The sequence below is a fragment of the Euprymna scolopes genome, chromosome 14, assembly GCF_053919585.1.
Source record: "Euprymna scolopes isolate OS-2025 chromosome 14, ASM5391958v1, whole genome shotgun sequence".
Taxonomy (NCBI): domain Eukaryota; kingdom Metazoa; phylum Mollusca; class Cephalopoda; order Sepiida; family Sepiolidae; genus Euprymna; species Euprymna scolopes.
In genome coordinates this window covers 25022627-25048796 of record NC_136495.1, presented here as the reverse complement: position 1 = coordinate 25048796, position 26170 = coordinate 25022627, and the positions used below count along the sequence as shown (strand labels likewise).

The window sequence follows — 26170 nt, the reverse complement described above, 5'->3', positions numbered from 1 at the left end:
GAAGCACATATAAAGTAGATTAGTGTCTTCTCTGGAGATATCCCTGCCACACGGGAAGCCATCTTTAATGTAGGCACATATTCCATGCCCGTGGCGATCTAGGGGGTCAGATTTAGATGTTAAGTTAGAGTATCCTTTAATTATGAACTCATCTAGGGAGCTGGTCGGCCTATTCCAGTTTCGCTTAGAAAGAATATGTCAGGTTTCGTCTCCTGTAACTGGGTTTTAACCTCTGGAAGGTTAGAACGTAGACCCCTGATGTTGGAGAAGGAGACATGGTAGTAGAGGTCTATGTAGGAGGATGGAGTTCTAGGTTTATTCGTGTTTTCTTTTTTGAGATATTTCATGTTGAGGATTTTGGGATTTGTGGAACAGGTCAGCATACTTGGTTAGAGCAGAACAGAGAGGGAAAGTAAGAGAGGAAAGACGGGAAATTTTTTTTTTTTTTGTAGCACATGAAAAGGTAAAGCCGTAACAATTACCCACTAATATGGCATCAAGAGACCCCACCAGAAACTACTGCATGGTCCAGAATCCATTCACCAAATGGCAATACAGCAGTCCCAGTACTTTGCACCTGCTGATAGGACAGCCTCCTTAGTAGTTATTCCAAGGTTCGGGTCCCTGACTATCAGGCAGTTAATGTCAGCCCAGATGAAAACGTTTACCTCCAGCACCCTTACTAATGACATGGCCGCAAGTATAGACATATAGACAGAAAATTTCCAACATCTCAGACTACTGTTCACGAAGTACTACCAACCTGGGAAGCAGCTTTTTCTTCACCCTTTGTCAGAAACATCACTCATTAAAAAATGAGGACTGAAGGACAAAAAAAGGAGAAGCGAGAGTTACTGGAGCTGCCGATAACACATCCACTTACTCTCCATCAAAAAAAAAAAAAAAAATGGTAAGAGGGACTTATTTATATCTACTTAGTATAAGTCCTTTGCCCATCCCCAGTTTAGAATAGAATTTGAAGATAGTCTCCCCTCCCACATTAATCCGTGGAAGTTTTTTTAATTTTTTTTTTTGCTTAAGTAATGTTAAGATGTTTCAATTTTTAGTAAGACTGCAATAAGAGAACAAAGATAAATAAATAATATATATATATATATATATATATATTAAGTAATGTGATTTATAATTTAAAAGTTTTAAAAATTTTTAAATTTAACAATCAAAATTTAATTAAATTAAAAATCAGTTTCATAAGAAGGAACAACAACAAAGTCAATTATCTGTACGATCGTTTCGGAAATCCGTGCTTTTTATTTGTGGTATACATGAAGTCACGTAGAATAATTATACATAGTTTTTTTGGTAAGCACGGTCTCCTCATCAGCAAATTTAGGAGGATTTCTATTGAATTGAAAAGACACCAAAAATAAACCTAGCATTAAAAGTAAGGCAGATGAATCTGAAAAATTGAAGTAAAAGGTTTGGATATAAAATTTATAAGAAAATTAATAAGAAAATTTGTATAGGTTAGAGATAGAAATGAGTAGAAAAAAAATATATATTTTTGAATTTACATAATAAATTTGATTTAAAAATATATAGATATATAATTACCTTTTGGTTTTTCTTTTTTTGAAATCAGGAACTGTATTTAAAGTAGTCATTTAGATGTTTGCTATAGCTTTTTATTTTATTGAATGATGAATTTTAAAAGGGCGACGCTCGTGCAGTAAATTGTTTCCGTTAGCGTATTTTGATTTAGAGACGCTACAGTTAATATCTATAGAGAGAGAGTTTTTTTTTTTTTTTTTTTTTTTTTTTTTTATATATATATTTTTAATACACAAATATAGGCAAAATTAAGACAAAATACATTTCAGCAGTTATGGATAAAGAGTTTAACTTAGCTCTGAAGGCACCGACCCTTTCTTCCGAGGTCATCTCGAAAACTGACTAGTAGCTAGCAGACCTGAATTGTTCTGGTACTTAAAGGGTATGGTGGGTGTGGCGGGTTAAATGCTTTTAACTATTTTTTTTATTAAAAAAAATTTTTTTTTGCTTTAGGTACCTTGCGATAGAACTTTCGAGATTCATCTTATAATTATTGTTGCATTTTTTTTTTAAGGACCTTAGTAACTATGACCCATAGATAACCGCCATTGGACATAGCAGCAAATTTTCCACATAATATAATGAACCCATTATTTTTATTTAAACAAAAACACCTTTACTAAAGTTATGGTTTTGAATAGTAAAAACAAATGAATAAATTTATTTTTGTCTTTTTTTTATGAAAATAAAACATCGAAAATTGTAACAATAAAAAAAAAAAGAAAAATTTATTTTGGTTATCCTTGACTTGTCGCTCAAATATGAGCCTGGTTTACATCTGCAGAATTTTAATTACGTTATGGATTTAGCTGAAAAATAAACCAGTTATTTTTGAAAGAGGGGTGGGGGGTATTTACGATATTAACAATCACTTTATTGGTACTTATGCACTTATGTTACCGGACTGGCGGGCGTTTTGTAACTATTCTGTACCTTCACCTAATAATTTAATAAAAAAATATATCGTAGAACTCGAATCTAACTTGAAAATACTATTTAAAAGAAATAGCATGGTAACATAAGTGCATTAGCACCACTTATATATATATATATATATATATATATATATATATATATATATATATATATATATATATATCTTTTTTGTGGGGGATACCACTTGTTATGGAGTCAGTCCTGGAAATTGCTGAAACAGTTTACGATATAAAATCATTTTATTATATATATATTTTTGGAGTGGGGGGGGGATTTGAATAAAGTCTGTAAGATATTTTATCTCACCTATTTTTGCTCCAAGACAGTGGCAAAAAATTAACATAACAATTACAACAAAACATACCTCTACAATTCGACACAAATTTTATCCGCTCTTTGTTGCAGAAATGGAAATGCCTGATTTGCCTCTGAATAGAGCTTGTAGCAACCTTCAAAGGTAATAGTTCTTTTATCTTCATCAGGAACTGGTATTCAGGTGCAGTACTGTTCGACAATCAAATTAATTACAGCCATTGAAAGGGTTGGTATGATGCCTTCTGAGGAAAAGATTCAATTCTTGACTTGAGTAGACATTACAAAAGTTCATAATTAATGCTTGTAACAGCTGAGACTCGCTACATCACAGGCAAAAGCTAATTCTCACGATGTGAGAGTTGAAATTAATTTCTCCCTGGCTTGTGATTGCACAAGCCAGCTCTCAATCACATGACAGAGTATATAAAAGACAAAATCTGAAACCATTAATCCCCTTTCTTGCTGGAGTACTACACATCGCCGGAGAGTACTACACATTGCCGGGGAGTACTACACATCGCTGGGGAGTACTACACATCGCCGGGAAGTACTACACATTGCCAGGGAGTACTACACATAGCCGGGGTATACTACACATCGCCAGAGAGTACTACACATTGCCGGGGAGTACTACACATCGCTGGGGAGTACTACACATCGCCGGGAAGTACTACACATTGCCAGGGAGTACTACACATAGCCGGGGTATACTACACATCGCCAGAGAGTACTACACATCGCCGGGGAGTACTACAAGCTAACAATGGCTCTCTTCTAACTACCATTTATTTCCACGTGCTGTACTCGCACAAACTTTATTTATCATTCGACAGGACTACTCTTGTCGATACAACTCACATTCACCACGACAACACGTCAACACACTGAAGACTTTGTCCTTTCTTTCTCTGTTAATCAGCTTCCTTTGTTCCAGCAACTACTAGCTATAAACACGTGTGGACTGGAATATACTCTCCTTCAACCAGCCGGCATGATATTAAATCTATCTTTACTCAAGAACACTTCAACCTACTAACTTGTTTCTCTTTTGTACGCATCTACATGCTACTAACCAAAATGACAAATAAAGTTGTTTAATATAGAATGAAACTCTATTGCGTTCTCTCATTTCTATATATTCATTTGAAGGAAAGTAATTAATGACAGGTCGATAATTCTGACCTTAAAAAAGGTTTCTGGGAGACATATATAAAAATATCTTAGCCTAATCATTTAGGCTTCAAAATAAAGTTTCAGGGAGACAAATAGTTAGATGCATCCAAATGCCTCATATCCAGAGAGAATTGAGTGCCATCCTTCTGGCTCGGCTGTTTTACTGGAACTGCGTGTAAAAAGAAAAGGGCATTCAAAAGCCCGCCAAGCTCATCGCTGGCAGTTAACCAATTCGATTGGTCTAAACAAAGATAGTGGGTGGCCGAATCAGCCAATGAGGGGCTTGCTTATAATTGTAGAATTTCTCACAATTCACAATGATTTAAATTTAAAGTGTTGTGTAATTATTAAAATAAATTATTTTATTAACAGGTGCATTTTTATATTTTCAATTTGTAATAATTTCACGTGTAATTATTAAAAAAAAAAAAACTATGAATTGCATTGAATTTATATGTAATTACTTATGCTTTATATTTTCAATTTTAAATAATTTCACAATGATGAATTTATTTATTTTTTACTAGCAAGACCTGTTAACTGGTGGTGCCCGGTGGTATTTTTGTTGTTATTTTTGTTGTTAGCCAAATAATAAATTACTAAGGTTTGTACTGCCAAAATAGCCTAATCAGTTGTTTTATTTTTTTAATAAGTGTAATAATAATATGTACCTCCAACGCTTGCCACAACTTTAACCTCCCTTGTATGTAAGACTATGAAAGTGTAATTTAATATTATCATCCTAACTTTATTACCATTTAAAAGAAGAAGGTTTAAATGAACTGTTAATAATTTTTACAAATTTTTTACAGCATACAAAAATAATGCAAATGCAAGACAAAAATCAATCCTATGTAGTGATGTTTGTGAAATCGTTGACGTACCCATGTTTAAGAAATCTAGAAAAAATATACATCCTATACATTAGTTATGCATTTTTGGTACCGCGCTATTTGTAAATTGTGTTTTTAGATTAAATTCAAATTTCACGCTAATTTTTTTAATCTTGACAAAACACCCTCCCCTCCCGAAGGTTAAAATGGCATTGTAAATAAAAACAATATTATTTCAGCATGGTACCGAAAATATATAAGTCCCTAAAATTGTACTTTGTATTGTTCAACGCTTTTAATATAAAAAAATAAAAAAAGAACATGTGCTCACTGTCAAACTTCGGTACTTCTGCAGATTTAAGTTGGCTTTTCCATGATTCTCGGTGGGCAACGCCTGGCGAACGACGGAAACCGCCGGATTATACCGATTGAGCAAAAGAAAACGTGAGTGAACAGACGTTAAAGATAGTAATAAAAAAAGTAAAGGAAAGATTTTAATAGGAAAAATAAAAGAAAGGACAGAGTATCATTATAAACAACCCCAACCTCCCCATGTTAAGAATGGCTTCCGGAATACCTCCCTCCCCGCATTCGATTCAAATAATAAGATAAATAAGAAAGAACAAGTAGCTAGTAAAATTATTTTCCAACGAACGGTAACATAAGTGCATAAATACCAATAAAGTGATTTTTAATATCATAAATACCCCCACGCCTCTTCTAAAAATAACTGGTATATTTTTTTCAGCTAAATCCATAACAAGAGGCACTTGTGAATGGTTTATTTTATTCTTGTTACACCGTAATCACGCGATTAAAATTTTGCAGAGGAAAACAAGGCTCGAGTTTGGGAAACAACAAATCAAATTTATTTCTCAAACTACTGATATAATCATTGAATTAAGCATTGTTTATTTAATATTTTCACACACACACAAAAAAATTATAATTGCAAAAATTATTATTTTTTTTCTTTAGGTTACATGTTTCGTGTAATTTTTATATGTAAGATTCTAATATTTTCTTTGCTTGAATGAACATGAAACTTGCGGTGTAACATAATTTTGATATAATCTTGAAAAAAAATTTTTTTTTTCTTTAATTTAAAAGCAGGAACACAGAAGTATAATTAAATTAAAAAAAAATGGTAAAAATTATACAAACGTTCACGATAGGAATGTACGGATGCACTGCTGAGAAAGAGGAAAGAAAAGAAAGCCAGTACTCCCTACCTCCCTTCAACTATCTGACGTCATTTTTAGGCAGCCTTTTGACTCTGACATTTTGGACTTCCGTACAATCCACACTTAGCCGACTTCGTTTGTTTTCGCTTAAGCGAAGCTACTCTCTCGCTTTGAGGGGCTAATTAAACTATTTTTTGTACAAACAAGATTATTATTATTATTATTATTATTATTATTATTATTATTTATTTATTTATTTTTTTACTATTTTTTTATTATTAAATATTTTAAGATTTTACTTTACTAATTAACTTTGAAATAAACCCTGAAAACTAATAATTATCTTTCAAAGGATTTTTACAATGAATTTATTTAACTTCAAAATTTAGCTGAATTTGTCAACTTCGGAATATCGCTGTGAAAACAGTTTTCATTGTAATTTTTTTTTCACGTGTACAAATATTGTTTTTCCTTTTGGAAATTAACTTTAGGCTTTAATCTTCCAAATACAGTAAAAAAAAAAAAAAAAAAAAAAAAGGATAAATCGGCTTTCAAAACTATGTCCCCTATCTTTTCCCCGCTATTATAGACTACACTTCGCCTTTTCTGTTCGTGATCAATGGAGAAGTCCTAGATTGGGACATTTTTTTATTTTTATTTTTTAATGTTTGTTCCTATCTAGAGTGGCCCTTTTCGAGGGAGCTAGATATCCCCCATATTAAATAACGACCTTGTGTCTAACTCTGCATTCGTGGAGAGGCAGTACGAATGACCAATAATATCTGGGGACGTTGCCAAATATATCTTTCAACACAGTTCACTTCAATTCTACGACGCATTTTTTGTGAATATTAATTTATGTTCATTATTTGAGGTTTTCATTTTTTTTTTTTTTTTCATGCACTGATCTCTTAATTTGTATACCACGGCGACGGTACGTGTGTGCAAGTGCGGTGTTTACGCGCCATACTTCGTGCGGGATTATAAGAATCTATTTCCGCTTAAAAAGGAATCTTGTCGTCGGTGGGAGCGTGTCAGCTGTTTTGACATACCAAATCCAACGCGGGGAGGAATATTTATTTATTTATTTTTTTAGTTATCTGTCGGTAAATATTAATTTTATGCTTTATTATTATTTAGTTTCGGTTTAACTAATATATATATATATATATATATATATATATATATGTGTGTGTGTGTGTGTGTTTTGTTTAAATTCACGATCAAGCCTTTTAAATTAAATCCGGAAACAGTAAAAGCGCGTGTTTATTATTTTTTGTCGCCAGAGTGGCGGCCGATGACATTCTGTGGCTGCTTCTCGCGGAATAAATAATAAAAAAAAAAAAAAAAAAAAAAAATGTAAACAACAAACTCGTTTCATTTTCAGTCGGCATCATTGCATTTTCGTTAAAAAAGCTACGTTTCTCCTTAAAATCTTGTTTTTTTTCCATTTGTGAAAGTCAACCGCGACAACTCTTTCCCAGTATAAAATGTTGTGGTACTTGTGCACTTATATTACCATGCTATTTTTTTAAAAAATAAGATTTTCTAGTTAAATTCAAGCTTTACGATATCTTTATTATTATTATTATTATTATTATTTATTAAATTTTGAGGTGAAAATACAGAATAATTACAAAACACCCTCTCCTTCCCAAGAATGGGTTTTCTAAATAATAACGTTTTTTTTTCAGCACGGTAACATAAGTAAGTACCAATTTTTTACTTCTACAATTTATGGATCGTGCTGAAAGATTAACGCTATTTAGAAAGCTATTCTTAACGTGCGGAAGGTAGTCGGTGCGTTAACTATTCTATATTTTCACCTAACAATTTAATAAACAAAAGATTGTCAATGTGTCCAACCTGCAAAGAGTGTTTATTCCGAAAACCGTTCTTAAAATGAGGAGGTGGAAAATAAGAAAATGCCTTTCGGATACCTCCCCCCCCGAACTTCCCCATGTTAAGAAAGGCTTTCGGAATAAACACTCTTTGCAGGTTGGATAACCAGTGCAAAAAAACAAACAAACAAAAACATAGGCTCCTTCAGTCTTTGACAGACTATGGATAGCCACGAAGGGATGCCTGTGCGTGAAATTTTTGTGACAGGAGATGCGCAACCACACCTCTCCTGAGTCGACGTTGTTAAATACCAGTGGCAAGTGAAGTGTATGTACGAGGGGCGTGTAATAAGTAATGCCCCTGACCCACTTCCCATAGCAGTAGAGCAACGAAATTTGGCACAGTTATTAGTCTTTCTCTACATAGGAACCACCCAGAGTTATGCATTTCTCCCATCGTTTGATGCAGCTCTGGAGACCGTTTTTGTAGAACACCACAGGTTGGTCCTCCAACCACGACATGACTTCAGAAATCAAGGCTACATCAGTGCATCATCTGGGAAACGCTTTCCTTTCAAAAACAACTTCATGGCTGGGAAGAGGTGAAAGTCAAGAGGGTGCAAGATCAGGAGAGTAGGGAGGATAGGGAAGGATTTCATAACCACATGCCCATGCTTCTGATCTGGCGACATGCGAGTTGTGGATCGGAGCGTTGTCCTGCGGGAGGAGGATACCTTTGCTGATCTTGCCCCACCTCTTGATTTTGATAGCTTCCCTTAATTTCCTCAAAAGTGAAGCATAATAGGCTCCTGTAATTGTGGTACCCTTTGCCAGGAAATCTGTCATCACTATTCCGTCCTGGTCCCAGAAGACTGTGAGCATGACCTTGCCAGCGGAGGGCTGCATCCTTGCCTTCTTGCAGTGGTGAGTCCAAGTGCTTCCATTGCATTCACTGGGCTTTGGTCTCTGGATCATAGTGATGGACCCAGGTTTCATCCTGTGTAATCAGTCTTTTGAAAAACTTTAAGTCATCTTCTTGGAACATCTCCAAATTTATCCTCGAGCACTTGACGCGTTCTAGCTTCTGGAATGGTGTGAGCAACCTGGGAATCCATCTGGCAGACACCTTATTCATATGCAAATGGTCATGAATGATAATTTCCACAGACCCTGTACTAATCTTGACATCTTGGGCTATTTGGCAAATAGTAATGCGCCGATCTTCCAAAATGGCAGCCTCAACTTGACGGACAGATACCTCATCAATGGCAGAAGGGTGGGGGGGGGCGACCTGGGGGGGGGGGCGACCAAGCTTGGGAGCTGTTTCCACAGACTTCCGGCCATGTTTGAATTCACGATGCCAGCGTTTTATAAGGCCATATGATGGGGCATTATCACCATAAGTTTCTTTCATTTCATCAAAAGTCTCCTGTGGTGTGCGTCCTTTTAAATACAAAAACCGGATCACTGCTTGACATTCAACAGGCTCCATTTCACACCTGACTCAGTTCAAACACCTGTAAAACAGAAACCACAATTAGTTCAGAGCTGTAATTTTCCACATAACCCGTAGAGATATAAATCATTGCACATGCAAAATTCAGCTAGATTAGACAACTGGAAGTGGGTTAGGTGCATTACTTATTGCACGCCCCTCGTACCGGACAAATATCGAGATACAGCGCCTAGAATTCCCAAATGGTCACCCATCTGGTAGTAAACAGGATCAACGTTGCTTAACTTCGGTGATTTGACGAGAACCAGTGTGTCAACGCGATTATGCTGTTGTGCACATCGATCCAAAAGATAAAGTAGAAAATTAACTTGAAAATCCAGCGGACCTGAATGAGAATCACCTCCCTATATATTAATGTCCAATCAATAATAATCCACTGAAAAAATTGCGAAACAACAAAAGCCGTTCTTAACATGGGGGGGGGGTCCAAAAGCCATTCTTTTTTCATTCAGGTCTGCCGAAAATCTAATCTGAAGAAAAGCACAGTCCATAAATTACACAAGCACATAAAGTTTATTAATTTAAAAATAAATTAATTATAAGTTAAAGTACTCATGCAGAAAGTGATCTGTGCTGAAATAATAACGTTATTATTTAAAAAGCCATTCTTAACATGGGGAGGGGAGGGTGTTTTGTACCTATTCTGTACTTTAACCTTACAATTGAATAACAAAACATCATAAAACTTTAATTAGACATGGAAATACGATTTAAAAAATAGTGCGGATCAGTAAGTGCATTAGCACCTAAGTTAATTTTTATTGTTAAAGATGACGCAGTCACATACAAATTCATAAGCACCAAATTATTTTATAAATTCATAAGCACCAAATTATTTTATAAATTCATAAGCACCAAATTATTTTATAAATTCATAAGCACCAAATTATTTTATAAATTCATAAGCACCAAATTATTTTATAAATTCATAAGCACCAAATTATTTTACAAATTCATAAGCACCAAATTATTTTATAAATTCATAAGCACCAAATTGTTTTACAAATTCATAAGCACCAAATTATTTTATAAATTCATAAGCACCAAATTGTTTTACAAATTCATAAGCACCAAATTATTTTATAAATTCATAAGCACCAAATTATTTTATAAATTCATAAGCACCAAATTATTTTATAAATTCATAAGCACCAAATTGTTTTACAAATTCATAAGCACCAAATTATTTTATAAATTCATAAGCACCAAATTATTTTATAAATTCATAAGCACCAAATTATTTTATAAATTCATAAGCACCAAATTATTTTATAAATTCATAAGCACCAAATTATTTTATAAATTCATAAGCACCAAATTATTTTATAAATTCATAAGCACCAAATTATTTTATAAATTCATAAGCACCAAATTATTTTACAAATTCATAAGCACCAAATTATTTTATAAATTCATAAGCACCAAATTGTTTTACAAATTCATAAGCACCAAATTATTTTATAAATTCATAAGCACCAAATTATTTTATAAATTCATAAGCACCAAATTGTTTTATAAATTCATAAGCACCAAATTATTTTACAAATTCATAAGCACCAAATTATTTTATAAATTCATAAGCACCAAATTGTTTTACAAATTCATAAGCACCAAATTATTTTATAAATTCATAAGCACCAAATTGTTTTATAAATTCATAAGCACCAAATTATTTTACAAATTCATAAGCACCAAATTATTTTATAAATTCATAAGCACCAAATTATTTTACAAATTCATAAGCACCAAATTATTTTATAAATTCATAAGCACCAAATTGTTTTATAAATTCATAAGCACCAAATTATTTTATAAATTCATAAGCACCAAATTATTTTATAAATTCATAAGCACCAAATTGTTTTATAAATTCATAAGCACCAAATTATTTTATAAATTCATAAGCACCAAATTATTTTATAAATTCATAAGCACCAAATTATTTTATAAATTCATAAGCACCAAATTATTTTATAAATTCATAAGCACCAAATTATTTTATAAATTCATAAGCACCAAATTATTTTATAAATTCATAAGCACCAAATTATTTTATAAATTCATAAGCACCAAATTATTTTATAAATTCATAAGCACCAAATTATTTTATAAATTCATAAGCACCAAATTATTTTACAAATTCATAAGCACCAAATTATTTTATAAATTCATAAGCACCAAATTGTTTTATAAATTCATAAGCACCAAATTATTTTATAAATTCATAAGCACCAAATTATTTTATAAATTCATAAGCACCAAATTATTTTATAAATTCATAAGCACCAAATTGTTTTATAAATTCATAAGCACCAAATTATTTTATAAATTCATAAGCACCAAATTATTTTATAAATTCATAAGCACCAAATTATTTTATAAATTCATAAGCACCAAATTATTTTATAAATTCATACGCACCAAATTATTTTATAAATTCATAAGCACCAAATTATTTTATAAATTCATAAGCACCAAATTATTTTATAAATTCATAAGCACCAAATTATTTTATAAATTCATAAGCACCAAATTATTTTATAAATTCATAAGCACCAAATTATTTTATAAATTCATAAGCACCAAATTATTTTATAAATTCATAAGCACCAAATTATTTTATAAATTCATAAGCACCAAATTATTTTATAAATTCATAAGCACCAAATTATTTTATAAATTCATAAGCACCAAATTATTTTATAAATTCATAAGCACCAAATTATTTTATAAATTCATAAGCACCAAATTGTTTTATAAATTCATAAGCACCAAATTATTTTATAAATTCATAAGCACCAAATTATTTTATAAATTCATAAGCACCAAATTATTTTATAAATTCATAAGCACCAAATTATTTTATAAATTCATAAGCACCAAATTATTTTATAAATTCATAAGCACCAAATTGTTTTATAAATTCATAAGCACCAAATTGTTTTATAAATTCATAAGCACCAAATTATTTTATAAATTCATAAGCACCAAATTATTTTATAAATTCATAAGCACCAAATTATTTTATAAATTCATAAGCACCAAATTATTTTATAAATTCATAAGCACCAAATTATTTTATAAATTCATAAGCACCAAATTATTTTATAAATTCATAAGCACCAAATTATTTTATAAATTCATAAGCACCAAATTATTTTATAAATTCATAAGCACCAAATTATTTTATAAATTCATAAGCACCAAATTATTTTACAAATTCATAAGCACCAAATTATTTTACAAATTCATAAGCACCAAATTATTTTATAAATTCATAAGCACCAAATTGTTTTATAAATTCATAAGCACCAAATTATTTTATAAATTCATAAGCACCAAATTATTTTATAAATTCATAAGCACCAAATTGTTTTATAAATTCATAAGCACCAAATTATTTTATAAATTCATAAGCACCAAATTATTTTATAAATTCATAAGCACCAAATTATTTTATAAATTCATAAGCACCAAATTATTTTATAAATTCATAAGCACCAAATTATTTTATAAATTCATAAGCACCAAATTATTTTATAAATTCATAAGCACCAAATTATTTTATAAATTCATAAGCACCAAATTATTTTATAAATTCATAAGCACCAAATTATTTTATAAATTCATAAGCACCAAATTATTTTACAAATTCATAAGCACCAAATTATTTTATAAATTCATAAGCACCAAATTATTTTATAAATTCATAAGCACCAAATTATTTTATAAATTCATAAGCACCAAATTATTTTACAAATTCATAAGCACCAAATTATTTTATAAATTCATAAGCACCAAATTATTTTATAAAGTAGTCAATTTTTACCCTTTGCCTCCACCAGTGGTGGATGAAGTTGGGATACAATTCCTTAATTGTATGTCTTCAAGACTCGAAGTATAAGTCCTAGTACTGAGAAATATTATGAGAAAGTGAAATAGTTTGAATATGATTGGATGCCTCCTCAGTTGGGATGGCCGAGGTCACTGTAACCTGTCCGTCTTTAGATCATTAGAAACAATAATAATGGAAAAATAAGATTGCTGTCAACATTAGCAGTCACAAAAAGTTGGTGCTTATACAGAATTCCACTTATTAAAAAACAAAATACAGAAAAATTTTGGGTAAATTTTTAGATTAGGTCTACCTTCACAATTTTCTCAAAAATGACGACTTATGAAAGTTTTCGACTATGCTGATTAAGAAAATCTCATTTAAATTTTACAGAGACAAGTAGTTTTCGAGATATGAAGACCTGTATTATGCACTGTAATTCACTGGCCTCCATGTTAGTACGCACATGTGATAAACAAATATATTTTTCTGCGACTGACACTGGCCCTCCATTTTTTTATATAGTATTTGCGAGTGGGTATGCTAACAACGAATATCACAGTTAAATTTGGGACAAATATTTTTTCACCCTCACCCCAAATGAGGTGTTTATTCCGAAAGCCGTTCCTAATATGAGGAGGTTAGGGTGTCTATACCGAAAGATTTTCTTAACATGAAGAGGTTAGGGGTGTCTATTCTGAAAGCCGTTCTTAACGTGAAATTACTCAAGGAAGTGAAAAAAGTTGTAATTACTTTGTTTTACATGCACATTTATTAATTCCTCAATTTTGGAAAAAAAAAAGTATATTTGCTTATCGTGCGGACGTGCAAACATGAGGCCAATGAATTACAGTGCATAATACAAGTCTTTATATCTCAAAAACTACTTGTCTCTGCAAAATTTAGATGAGATTTTCTTATTTAGCATAGTCAAAAACTGTTAAGTCATTTTAAAGAAAATTGTGGAGGTGGACCTAATGTAAAAAAAAATACCAGATCTTTATGATGTACGTACTCGTCATGGCACAAAATTGTTATATTCCAAAAATCATGTAAATTAATCAAGTAGGTTTTTTTTTTTTTACTAAAAAAATCAAATTTTATGCCTCAGCAAAACTTAGTCATTTGGCCATGACATATAAATAAGGGTGAGGTAACTCAATTTGAATTATTGAGATTAAAATCAGCCTTATAATGAATACAATTTAGGGCGGACATTTAGGAACTTGACCCCCACCTCTAAATTCCACAATTTACACTTTTTTTCTTATTTTTCGATACTTATCAGATCGATTCAGAACCTATGTAAAAACACTCCCAGACACAACAAGTACCTTCATGTGAAATTTAAAAAAAACAAAAAAAAATGCTCAGGTGTTTCCTAATCCATAGGAAACTCTCTCACACATACACATAAAGTTCCTTTTATATAATAATAGAGATATAGACATGCTCTTAAAAATCCCCAAAATGTCATTCTTTTTTTTTTTTTTAAATACAATATTAACTTATTCAATGTTTTTGTCTTTCAGATTGAATAATCAACAGTAAAAGAAAGTCATGACGCAAGTGAAAAGCATTTGCAGTCTAGTAATTTTAACTCTTTTTTGTTGTGCCTATTTATCCATAGAAGTTGATGCTACCAAGTATGTCAGCGTGGTCCTTATCGGTGCCACAGGTGACCTTGCTAAAAAATACTTATGGTACGGCTTTTTTGAAGCCTATAAGCAAGGCATTGCTAATAACGGCCCATTCTTTCTGTTCTACGGCTGCGCAAGGGCCAATAAGACGCACGGCGAGGATGTCCTCATGAAAATCATTGACCGTTCAATTACGTGTTATACGATGGAATGTGAGAGCCATAAACGGCGCTTCATCACGGCGATACGTTATGTCCAGCTGAAAACCGAGGAAGATTTTGAGAATCTAAACCATTTGATGTCCCTGGATGAGGAGACGTACTCGCCAGACGCAAGTATTGCAGGACGGATCTTCTACCTTTCGATTCCACCCAATATGTACCCGAAGACGACTGCAAACCTATACAAGTACTGCCGGCCTCTTGCATCTGGCAGCTGGCAACGACTGGTTCTCGAAAAGCCATTTGGAAGTGATCGCAAAAGTGCTGAAACCCTGGCACAGTCACTTTCCCAATGGTTTAACGAGAATGAGATATACCGAGTGGACCACTATCTTCAGAAAGCTATCGTTAGACATATTCTCCCTTTCAGGTAAGTGTATTTTTTTTTTTTTAAATAAATTTTATAAAAGCACTCCAAAAGCATAGATTTTTTCAGTGAACCTGCATGTTAATTTTCCCTAGATTTAAATGTCATTACAAGTCATAGAAAGTAGACGGTGTAAGTTAATTTGGTAATCCTGTCCAACTACATTCTACATTTTCTTCTTTATTTCAGTTCATTTACACGCAATTTTTCAATAGAAAAAAATCGCTTAAATATAATAAATAAGAATATCCCTAAACTGATTTTTTTTTTCAAATAAATACTTTTTATGAACATTTTTTAAAAAACTTTTTTTTTTTTTTCCATATTTTATTCAAGCTATTCCATGTGAAAAATCTGTTACATTTAATATTCATTATTTTAAGTGAAAATTTGTTTGTGAATTAACATATTTGCAAAAATAAATGAACGCACAAATATTCATATTATATTTTAAAACAAAATTTATCAAAGAATTTTTTAAAAAGTAGTTTTTTTTTTTTTTTTTCATTCCATTTTCACCCCAAACAAGGCACAGTGCCACTTTGGTGTAAGGGGCTACTATCAGAGGCATATGTTGCAGGGATACTATGTAGGGAGTTGAGCAGCAAGATGTCCGTTCACATTACACTTAAACTTTTGCATGTCAGTACAGTTGGGGAAGCAGGAACCAAGAAGGGAGTTCCAGAGTCTAGCAATTCTGGAGAAGAAGCTATTAGAGTAGAAGGCTTTCTTACATCTAGTGATTTTTACTGTGTAGGGGTGGGATTTTGCTGCTTGTCGGGTTTGTCGGGGTATTTATATTGAAGGGGTACAAGGGCTTGTAATTAATCGTAGTATTTACGATTAAAATACTCGTAGAACAAGCAGAGGGATGCAAGATTTTGTCGATGTGACAGAGGTTGAAGCTTTGATGACAGTTTAGGACCAATCAGGTTGGCGACTCTCTTTTGAACCCTGTCAGACTAACAGCAGATGCACCATCCCAAATGTGACAACAGTACTCCATACATGGGCGAATGGTACCCTTGTAGAGATACAGGATACTTTCAGCTTTTAAGCACGGTAAAGAGAGCCCACCTTCTTTTTTGCAGCGGCCTTGGCAATGTTCTCAATGTATCTGTTGCAGCTTATGTTCCAACTATGAACGTAAAGCCAAGGAGTTTAAATGAAGTACTTTCAGTTAATGCATCTTTAATCATAGCTATTGGTGGTTGAAAAGGTTTCTTGTAATTATTGAAGGAAACAAGCTTTTAATAACATTCAGAACAAGAAATGTCTTGAGAAATGTAATATACGGTTTTCCCACTTGTTCCATGCTTGACCAAAAGCAATCCAGTATTTGATGAGAATTATAAATATGAATTGTTGAATGAGAAAGTCCTGTCACCAGATATGTTTCTGAATTTTTTAGATGAGGATTGATAATCTGTATTATTTGGATTATTGTTCTCATTTTTGCAATTACATCAATTGATTTTTGTTTATGAAAAGAGAATTAAGTTGTTTTCATTTTCGTATTGATTTGGGTTTGTATCGATTTGATATAATGGTTTTGAATCAATACAAATCAATATGAATATAAGAATGACTTGACACTCTTTTCATAAACGCATCAAATATTTTAAATTCAAATGTTGAGAAAAAAGAACAAAAATATTCTCCCCACTACTCACCAATAAGAACCATACGTGAAGAAGGTTGGAGGTTGCATCATTTTTTTTTTTTTACATGGGGTTCACCACTTATCAAGGCCCGGAGGCCACTCAGGGATAAGGGTTATTGCGTGTACAGTAATCAATGAGATAGTATTGTAGTAATCATTAGTATTGGGTGTTTAGATAGAGTGACTTACTTAAGGGGGCGGTTTGTCAGGAGTTTGTTTATGTTGGACTTGAAGACGTCCAAGTTGTAGTCAGGTAGGAAACAGGCAAGCGGCAGAGTTCCACTGGCGTGCAGTTCTAAGAAAGAAGCTTTGCTCATGGAATCTACGTTTGGATTTAGGCACAGATTTGAAAGGTTGTGGGATTAACAATTAAGATGAAAATAGTTCAAATAAAGCGGTCACCAAATCTTGCGGGTTATAATAGAGTGGAATGATAAAATTGTTGCCCTAGAAAAGACGACAGGATTCCATTTCCATTTGATGAAAACCAGTTTTTTTATTTTTATTTTTTTCAGAAAATCTGCTAGTTTGCCACTTGTGAACAAATCTCAAGAGCAATAGGAGCCTTCTACTATGTCTGAAAGTGACACAATATTCAACAAGCGAGATTGGAGATTCACCGCTGTATAACTTATGATCTCTACTGATCCAAGTTATGACAATGGGACCATTTCCAGCACCCTCAAAATTCATCGCTGAATTACCTTAAATAGCAGGGATGTGCCCAGGTTGATGAAAACAAAGTTTCCGACCATGTTTATGGTCTTTAGTGTGTGTGGTTTCAAGTGGGGACCAAGTATACCTGGATGTGCTGAAGAGTGTGGTGATCCCCTAGTGCAATCAGATGGCTGCTGGTAGACCCTTGGTGTGCTGCAGGACTTGGTGCTGGCCTACAAGTCCAAAGAGACCCAGGTTTGGCTTCAGAAGGAGTGCTATGACTTTTTACCCTTCTTTCACTGACCCCACTCCTCCCCCGACCTAAACTCCCTGGACTAATTTATTTGGTCATACATCGAGAACATCACCAACATGACCTCCCACAAGACCAAAGCCAGCCTGATCACCCCCATCCATTGAGACACATATCGAGACAGTGATTGAGGCTGAAGGTGGCTACATTAAATAGATGTCAGCTCTATTACATAATCAAGTTACCTGAATTGATTTTTTTTCAATAGAAGTTTTAAAATAAGGCTATAGTGTTGTTTTCTTTAGGGAGACACTTTTATCGTTTCACCCTGTACTTAGTTATTATTGCCTGTTGTAAGGATTGAACCTTAAACCTCCAAAAGACTTCTCTAGCATTGTTTGTTAACTCATGCTCTGTACTATTAAGCCAGTGGTTCCTGCGGCAATTCTAATACAAATTTTGGGAGCAAAAAACCTAATCTCATCTCGATGTATAGTGTTATGGAATATGGATTTAGGGTTAGTATTTTTGTCAACAACTGCACTTGCATGCTCTCTCCTTTGTTGTAAATGTGCTCTGTAGAGAGCTGCAAGACACATCAAATCCTATTTAAACTCTCACATTACTGCAAGTATATGGTAGTTCCATATCTCAATACGACATGCTAAACTAAATGAGCAAAAACATCACTTTTTTTTTTTTTTCTTTTTAAACGTGTGAACACTTGGAAGGGCAGATGAATCCATATATATGATCAATAGTCTATAAGTTTGGTGCCAACCCTGTCGATGGGGCACAAATTTGCTGATAAAACCTTCTCCCAAACTGGATCCATTTCTAGGTTGTGGGTGGCGACCTGTGATGCTTTAGGACAGAATCCTGGTGGATGAGATATTCTTCGACTTTGACTCTTATTTCAACTTGATGAAAAATCAAAGAGGCCTGATCCAATCAATTGACTGGTCATATCATGTCTACAATATACACTAGTTAATATGGCATAATCACGTAGACATGCTGGTTCTTGTTAGATTATCAAACTTCAGCAACACTGAGCTTGGGTAGTACTAGATGGGTGACTATTTTGGAATAACAGGCATTGTATTTGCAAGGATGGTGATATCTCTCTGCAAAAATATGTAGTCCTAAAGATATCTTTAGCAAACTTTCAGTATGAGCTCCTAATCCACACATCTTAACACAATGAATCTGCCATTACCTTGACAGAAGTTCTGTTCTCAATCATGTGGTGAAGCTTTCCAGAAAGAATATGCAATTCATTTAATTTTTTTTAATATTGCATCAATATGTATCAATACACATGAACAGTATTTAATAATTGGTTCCCCTGACTAAGGAGGGATTGAACCTAGTTCGTCTGTTTGTTGGTTCGCACTTTTCTCAATAACCGTGCCTTGGATTTAAAAAAAAAAATGCACAAACATTAGTCATGGTGAAAGTAAGAAACTTTTGCCAGAATGGAATTTCTGGGATAACTCTGGTTGACTCCTTAGGTGTCATTATAGGCATAAAATTGTCCCTAAATTGTTCATCCATTCATTTGTATGCATTTTTCTCAATAAACCACTCCTTGGATTTTTTTGAAATTTTGCTCAAACATTAGTCATGGTGAAAGTAAATTTTCCACTCTCAGAGGGGGACCCCACATGCATGGCTTGCTGTCAACCTTTTAACTTTGTTTTCTGCTTGTGCACTCCGTGACTTGAATGTTTGTGTCCTGTTTTAAAAAAAATTGATCTCATATTGTTTTATCTTTCATTTGTACTTGCACGAGACTGACACAGGTTGTTGGCTCTGAGCACTCTTTTCGATGCTTCTATTGTATATCATAATGAATTAATGTCTAGACTTTAACAAAATTTCCTTTTTTTTTTCTTTTAGGCTTGCGAATGCTAATTGGTTAGAACCAATTCTTAACAGGCGTCACGTCGAGCGAGTCGAAGTAATCAGCAAAGAAATTTTAGGAGTGAAAGGTTTGTACACTTAATAAATGTAAAAAAAGCCAACAAAGTTCACAATGTTTCAAAATTTTTAACCCTTTATGATCTGATTGAACAAATTCGTTCAGTTGTAAATAAATTAATATCACAGCATAAAGGTAGTGGGAATTGATTTAAACACGCCTTGTACGTATTAGTTCAGTATTTGGGTAGATGCCAGATATCTCCAGATTACAACAGGCCATTGCTTACATTCAGTATGCTGCCATTTGTCTCAGAGTGGAAGATTTTATTTGTTGTCATAAACAAATTATTAATCCTCATTTAACTGTTTATGATCTGAATTATGATGTAGATGCTTAAAAAAATATTTATTGTTAATTTTAATTATTCAAAGAGTAATAATTGTCTTAAAACTGAAAATTATGAAGTTCGATAGTTAAACTACCAGAGAATTTTTGCATTTCATCTTGGATTATTGTTCTGCTTATATCGAAATTCACAATATAACCCCAACAAAGATTGATTCCAGTGTGACGTTCCCATTATATGATGCACTTACTTTTATAAACAAAGAGAATATCTCTTGAGTGGTCTGACCGTGGGAAGATAAATTTTCAACTCTCTGCTCACCTCTTCTTTCTTTTGGACAAGCGTCTACTTCTGCAACGTCTGCCATTCAAATGCACTAGTGAAACATGTTGCGCATTACTAGTCGAGTTAGTAAGAAGTATTTTCATTGATGAGGTACAGGTGCAGTAAGTTCACTGGAGCGCATTCCTGGCAATACTGGTATGGTGATGGGACTGGGGTTGAGGTTTGGTAGACAGTGCAGAGCTTATTATTTCGGTTAGAGAGTTTTTATTTAAAAAATGGTGGACAATTTTTTTTTTTTTTTTTTCTTATAGCTGGTTGCTAGATGATGGGTGGATGAATGCCTTAACACTTCGGGATTATGGGGATGCTGCATTAGTTCATCTTCAGGCATATTACTAACTGGTCACCCATTTTAGGACTGATCAAACTCAATATTGCTTCAGTGATCTAACAGGACCTGGTGTGTCAATGCAATTATGCTGTGTATGCCACTAAATACAGATTTAAAAGATTAAAAATAAAGTGGTACTGTAAGTCTAATTTTTAAAATTACCTTTTTAAGCCTTGAATCAACAACTACCTTTTCACCAAAAAATAGAGCGCCATTTTGATTGACAAATTTAGATAAGTGAAAATAGCAAAACAAATTTGGAAAACTTACAGTTTCAAGTGTTCAAAACTATGCAGGTCGGTAGAAAATTAATTTTTCTATCATTTGGTACAGGTTATTTGTTGTGTATTTTGTTTATTATTGAATTATCCATGGTTACTGCACCTTTGCTCAAATTTTATCTATTCCTTTTGTCGTTGTATTCGACTATTTTTAATAACACTAAGAAATTTAATGTTCCGACTTGTATTTTTTAGGGCGAACTAAATTCTACAACCAGATGGGTGTCGTCCGAGACATGCTACAAAATCATCTGACCGAGCTGATTACGCTGATTGCAATGGAGTTGCCCAGCGATCTTGACGCTACCAACTATGAAGAAATCCAACGCAAGAAAATAGACCTTCTGGAAGAGGTGAAACCTGCAGACTCTAAGAACATCCTCTATGCCCAGTACAAGGATTACATGCAAGAAGCGGTCAAAGATGGAATCAACAAATCCTCTTTGGCCCAAACACCAACATTTGCTGCAGCACAGATCACCATACAATCAGCTCGTTGGAAAAACGTTCCATTCATTTTGGTTGCTGGGAAGCAGCTAGACGAAAAGGCTACGTATGTAAGGATTATCTTCAAGAGGAACACGTTTCGGATTCCATATCCGGCTGAGGGTGAAAGTCTACAACAAATTGTGTTCCATGTTGCTTATGGTTCCATGAAAGAACCATCAATTCTTGTTACGAAGACTCTTGGCAATCCAAAATGGCCGCCTGGTATAATCTTCAAACGTTGGTCGCAGCCGCCCGCATATGATGCTGAGATGTCTTCATTCCATATGGCCGGTCCTGAATTTGAGTCTGATGCTTATTGTGAGGTTGTGAAAGATATCGTCCACGGCAAACAGAGCAATTTTGTCGGCACTGCCCAACTCCTGAGCATGTGGGATATCTGGCTCCCAGTTCTGAACATTCTTCGTAAGCGGCCAATGCTGTACACCCGTAACAGTTCGTTAGACTTCTTTGTTTACGATAATCAGTTGCAGTTTATTTCTGACGGAGATACACAACCAGTCGATATAAAAGCGCAGGATAGAGACATGAATTTCGGACAAGTCCCTTCACATTTCCGCGGTGGTATCCTTCACGTAAATTCGACCACTGAAATTGCTGTTCAACTTGCCCTGTCCATTATTGAGGAAGCAGTGGTGATGATCAAAAGAAAGAAAACCTTCCACATTGGATTTTCAGGTGGCAAGACGCCAGCTCTTCTTCTTGCACAGCTACGAGAACGGTACCCTCTTCACCTATGGGTGCATACACATGTATGGCTCGTAGATGACCGCTGCCAACATTTAGATAGTCACCGTTCAAATTTCAATCTTCTGTATACAGATCTGCTTCAGCATGTCAGCATTCCATATATAAATATTCATCCGATGCCAGTGTCGATTGCTGGAAATCTGTGCCTTGACACTGACCAGGGAGATCTGCTCTACGAGAAGCAGCTCACTGCTGCTCTCGGTGATGGGGGTTTAGATTACACAGTGCTTGGCCTTGGCAAGGACGGGCATGTTGCATCTCTTTTTCCGTACGAGTCATCGTTACGTGGTTCGACGATGAGAAAAGTTATTCTTACAAACTCTGCCAACAGAGGCGACAAACGAATGTCACTAACAAAGGATTTTATCAACTTGTCGCAGAATATTGCTGTAATGGTCACGGGCAAAGAGAAGCACAATATTATAAATGCAATCAGCTCAGAGACCGATAAGATGGAATATCCCGTTCTGGGAGTACAACCTACTGATGGACAAATGAGTTGGTATGTAGATTTACCAGCGTGGCTTGGTGCATAAAAAAATTATCTTTTTAAAATTTTATTGTTAGGGTGTAATATAAAATAAGTTTGTATTTTTTTTTTAACTCATTAGTGCCCCAATTTTTCTTTTTTTCTTGTCCAGAATTCCACTTTATAGAGTCAAATGAATCTTTGAAAGGAATTTTGCTCAAATATAATATTGAATTTACGAAACTTTGTTGATAACAAATTAAAGAAAAGAAGATTCTTATCCAGAATTCATATTATATTAAACAAAAAATATACAGAAAATCTGCATGATATACATACCTGTACTAAAGCATCATATTCCAAAAATCACATAAATTGACCAATTAGTTTTATTTTTAAATAAGAAAATAAAAATATGAGAATCCAAGGAGTGAATGTCACGTCTGCCATTTTGAACAAAAAGTTTAAAAAAAACAAGGGGGATAACTCAACAATTCATACTAAATTTATGCCTACAAATTCCCATTAATCGCTTGAAAATGATTTTATTTATAAAAATAAAACTATTTGACTAATTTAGGTGATTTTTGGAATATGATATTTTCATTTTGTCTCAGGTACGTACATCAAAGATTTTTCTTTAGTTTTGCTTTTTTTAAATGGTGGAATTCTGAATAGGAAACTTTTTCTTTAATTTATTGCCAACAATGTTTTGTAGATATGATATTATACTTGAACAAAATTACTTTCAAATATTTACTTGATTTTTATACGATAGATTATATATATATATATATATATATATATATATATATATATATATATATGTGTGTGTGTGTGGATGTGGGTTGTTTATAAGGACTACTTACCAAAAGATGTTTGATTGAATAATAGATGAACCTGATTGTATCTTTCAACTTTAAATTTTTATAGTTTACTAAAAACTGAGACATTAGTGTTGCCAATATACATCAGAGAGTGTAATATTTGAAAGATACTCCACTTATTTTTTTTTTTTTTTCTGTTTCAAAACAATGGAGTTCTAATCTTCAGATTAGTCTGTTGACAAATTGCAATGTAGGTTGTGACTGTGCAAGCCTATCCTGCATCGACAAGCTCTGTAGTAGATGCTACACATGCAGATGGGGCCCGATTACAAGAGCTCTTCTGCAATCCTCTTACGTCTATGCTCTCTCTCCTCCACTGCTAGTCTTTCCTTTCTTCTCTTGGAGCATATTTTTATAGCTCTTTTCCAGCAGATGCAGTCTTCAGCCATGGAGTTCCACTCTATTAAGTCGACTAACTATAGATATCTCTGAAAAATGTAGATGTTGCTGAAATATGGTTAATAATCTTTCTGGTCCTAAAAGAAAAAAAGGATGATGGGCACTAATGAGTTGAATATATTTGATGGCTGGTGATTTTGCAAAGTAAAATTTTGTGACTTAAAATATTTAACCAAGTGTAAGTAACATATCTAATCAATTACAAAACCAAAACTCTTAAAAAAGCGATGCAAATGCCAAATTTTTTCTTCTTTAATTAATCATACAGCAATGTTTTTGCTTGTTTGTCTGCATCAATTTTTTTGTACATCTCGAACAAATGAATCATTGTTATAATCATTTTCGTAGATACTACTTCCATTATACATACTAGACATCCCACCCATAACCATATGCATTAGTTTTTGTTTTATACATATATATATATATATATATATATATATATATATGTATGTATGTATGTATATATTTTGGCAGCAAATCATTATTCAAGCACATCTGATTGAACACAACTGAGTTTTTCCTTTTTCCGATTTTTCTGGATAACTTTTCAATTTCCCTAATGGTCTTTTTTATTTCGGCTGGCATGTTATATATTACAGCACCCAGTAGTTGTTGTTCGGCCATATTCATCTCAAGCGTTTTCAATCGGTACATCCGATCGTCATTAGGAGCGATTGTTGTCATTTTCTTTATTGAGGCTTGCTGTATTTATAGTTAGTTTTAGTTTTTTTACATTGGTTATAAAGGTGGGTGCAGGATGGGATGGGAAGCTTCAGTAAAGAAAATGACAACAACAATCGCTTCTGACTATGATCGGATGTACTGATTAAAAGCGCTTGAGAAGAATATGGCTAAACAACTGGGTGCCATAATATATAACATGCCAGCCAAAATAAAAAAGACCGTTTGGCGAATGGAAAAGGTATCCAACAAAATCGGAAAAAAGAACTCAGTCGTGTTCAATCAGACAGATTATTTATTTAAAAGATATGTTGCATACTTCAGAGATGTACCATGGTTTCATTCAACCAGTATCTAACCCACTCAGCAACCAATAAGCTGATTACACATCATTACCCCGTAAATCTGAATATAACTTGAAACAGGAAACCATACAACATCCATTATCAACAATTATATTATTGTAAACAATACTTAATACGATTAAAACCCACATTAAAATACAGTCCGCCCCCATTGACACAGTAATTTCTTCAAAAGGAACGTTTGCACAAATTCATCAGTAGGATTGGTTGGTCAATTTGTTTTTTGAGTTACTGATGATTTGAATGGATTTCTAACAGCCTTGGTAAAAGGTCAATCCATTTCAGTGAAACCATGGTATGTCTCTGAAATATGTAGCATCTAGTCTTCAAATAAGCCTGTGTTTTTGCTCTCACATTTGTGATCGAACACTTTATTGATTTTGTTCAACACAGCCTGACCCCTATATATATATATTTTTTTTTTTTTTAGTCTGCATTTTTTCCTTTTCTCTCTTTCTCTTCTCCCCTCTTTCTCTTTTAATTATTCATGTCATTCACCCCCCCCCCTCAATAATTGTCATTCAAATTTTGTGACCTCATTCATTGTGTACAACGCCTTTCATGGCATCATTCACTGTGCATCCCATGATCCAACGTCTATATTCCTTGTTTTTGTTCATCATCTTCATCAGTTATGATCTCATAAAAGATTTCTTCCCAATGTCTTCCAGCTATGAGGATCTCACTTGAAAATCCAACAAGATGATATGAGAGATAAAGAGAGAGAAAGAAAGAGAGATAGAGAGAGAAATAGAGAGAAAAAGAGAAAGTGAGAGAGAGAGAGACGAATAATAAAAATTGGCAAAAACCAATAAACTTTATTTAATTTGTATAACATTTGGAGTATTTTATTCATAACAAATTAGATACAAG

General features: G+C 33.4%; 1 protein-coding gene across 1 annotated transcript; it reads left to right on the top strand.

Annotated features, from left to right (window-relative positions):
- The first annotated feature begins 6955 nt into the window (after positions 1-6955).
- Positions 6956-23436, top strand: LOC145292918 (GDH/6PGL endoplasmic bifunctional protein-like). Its single transcript, XM_080139081.1, has 4 exons — positions 6956-7119; positions 14738-15436; positions 19909-20000; positions 21432-23436. Exons 2-4 carry the CDS (start codon positions 14766-14768, stop codon positions 23027-23029), a joined length of 2361 nt encoding a protein of 786 aa, XP_079995207.1. The 5' UTR covers positions 6956-7119; positions 14738-14765; the 3' UTR covers positions 23030-23436.
- The last annotated feature ends 2734 nt before the right edge of the window (positions 23437-26170 follow it).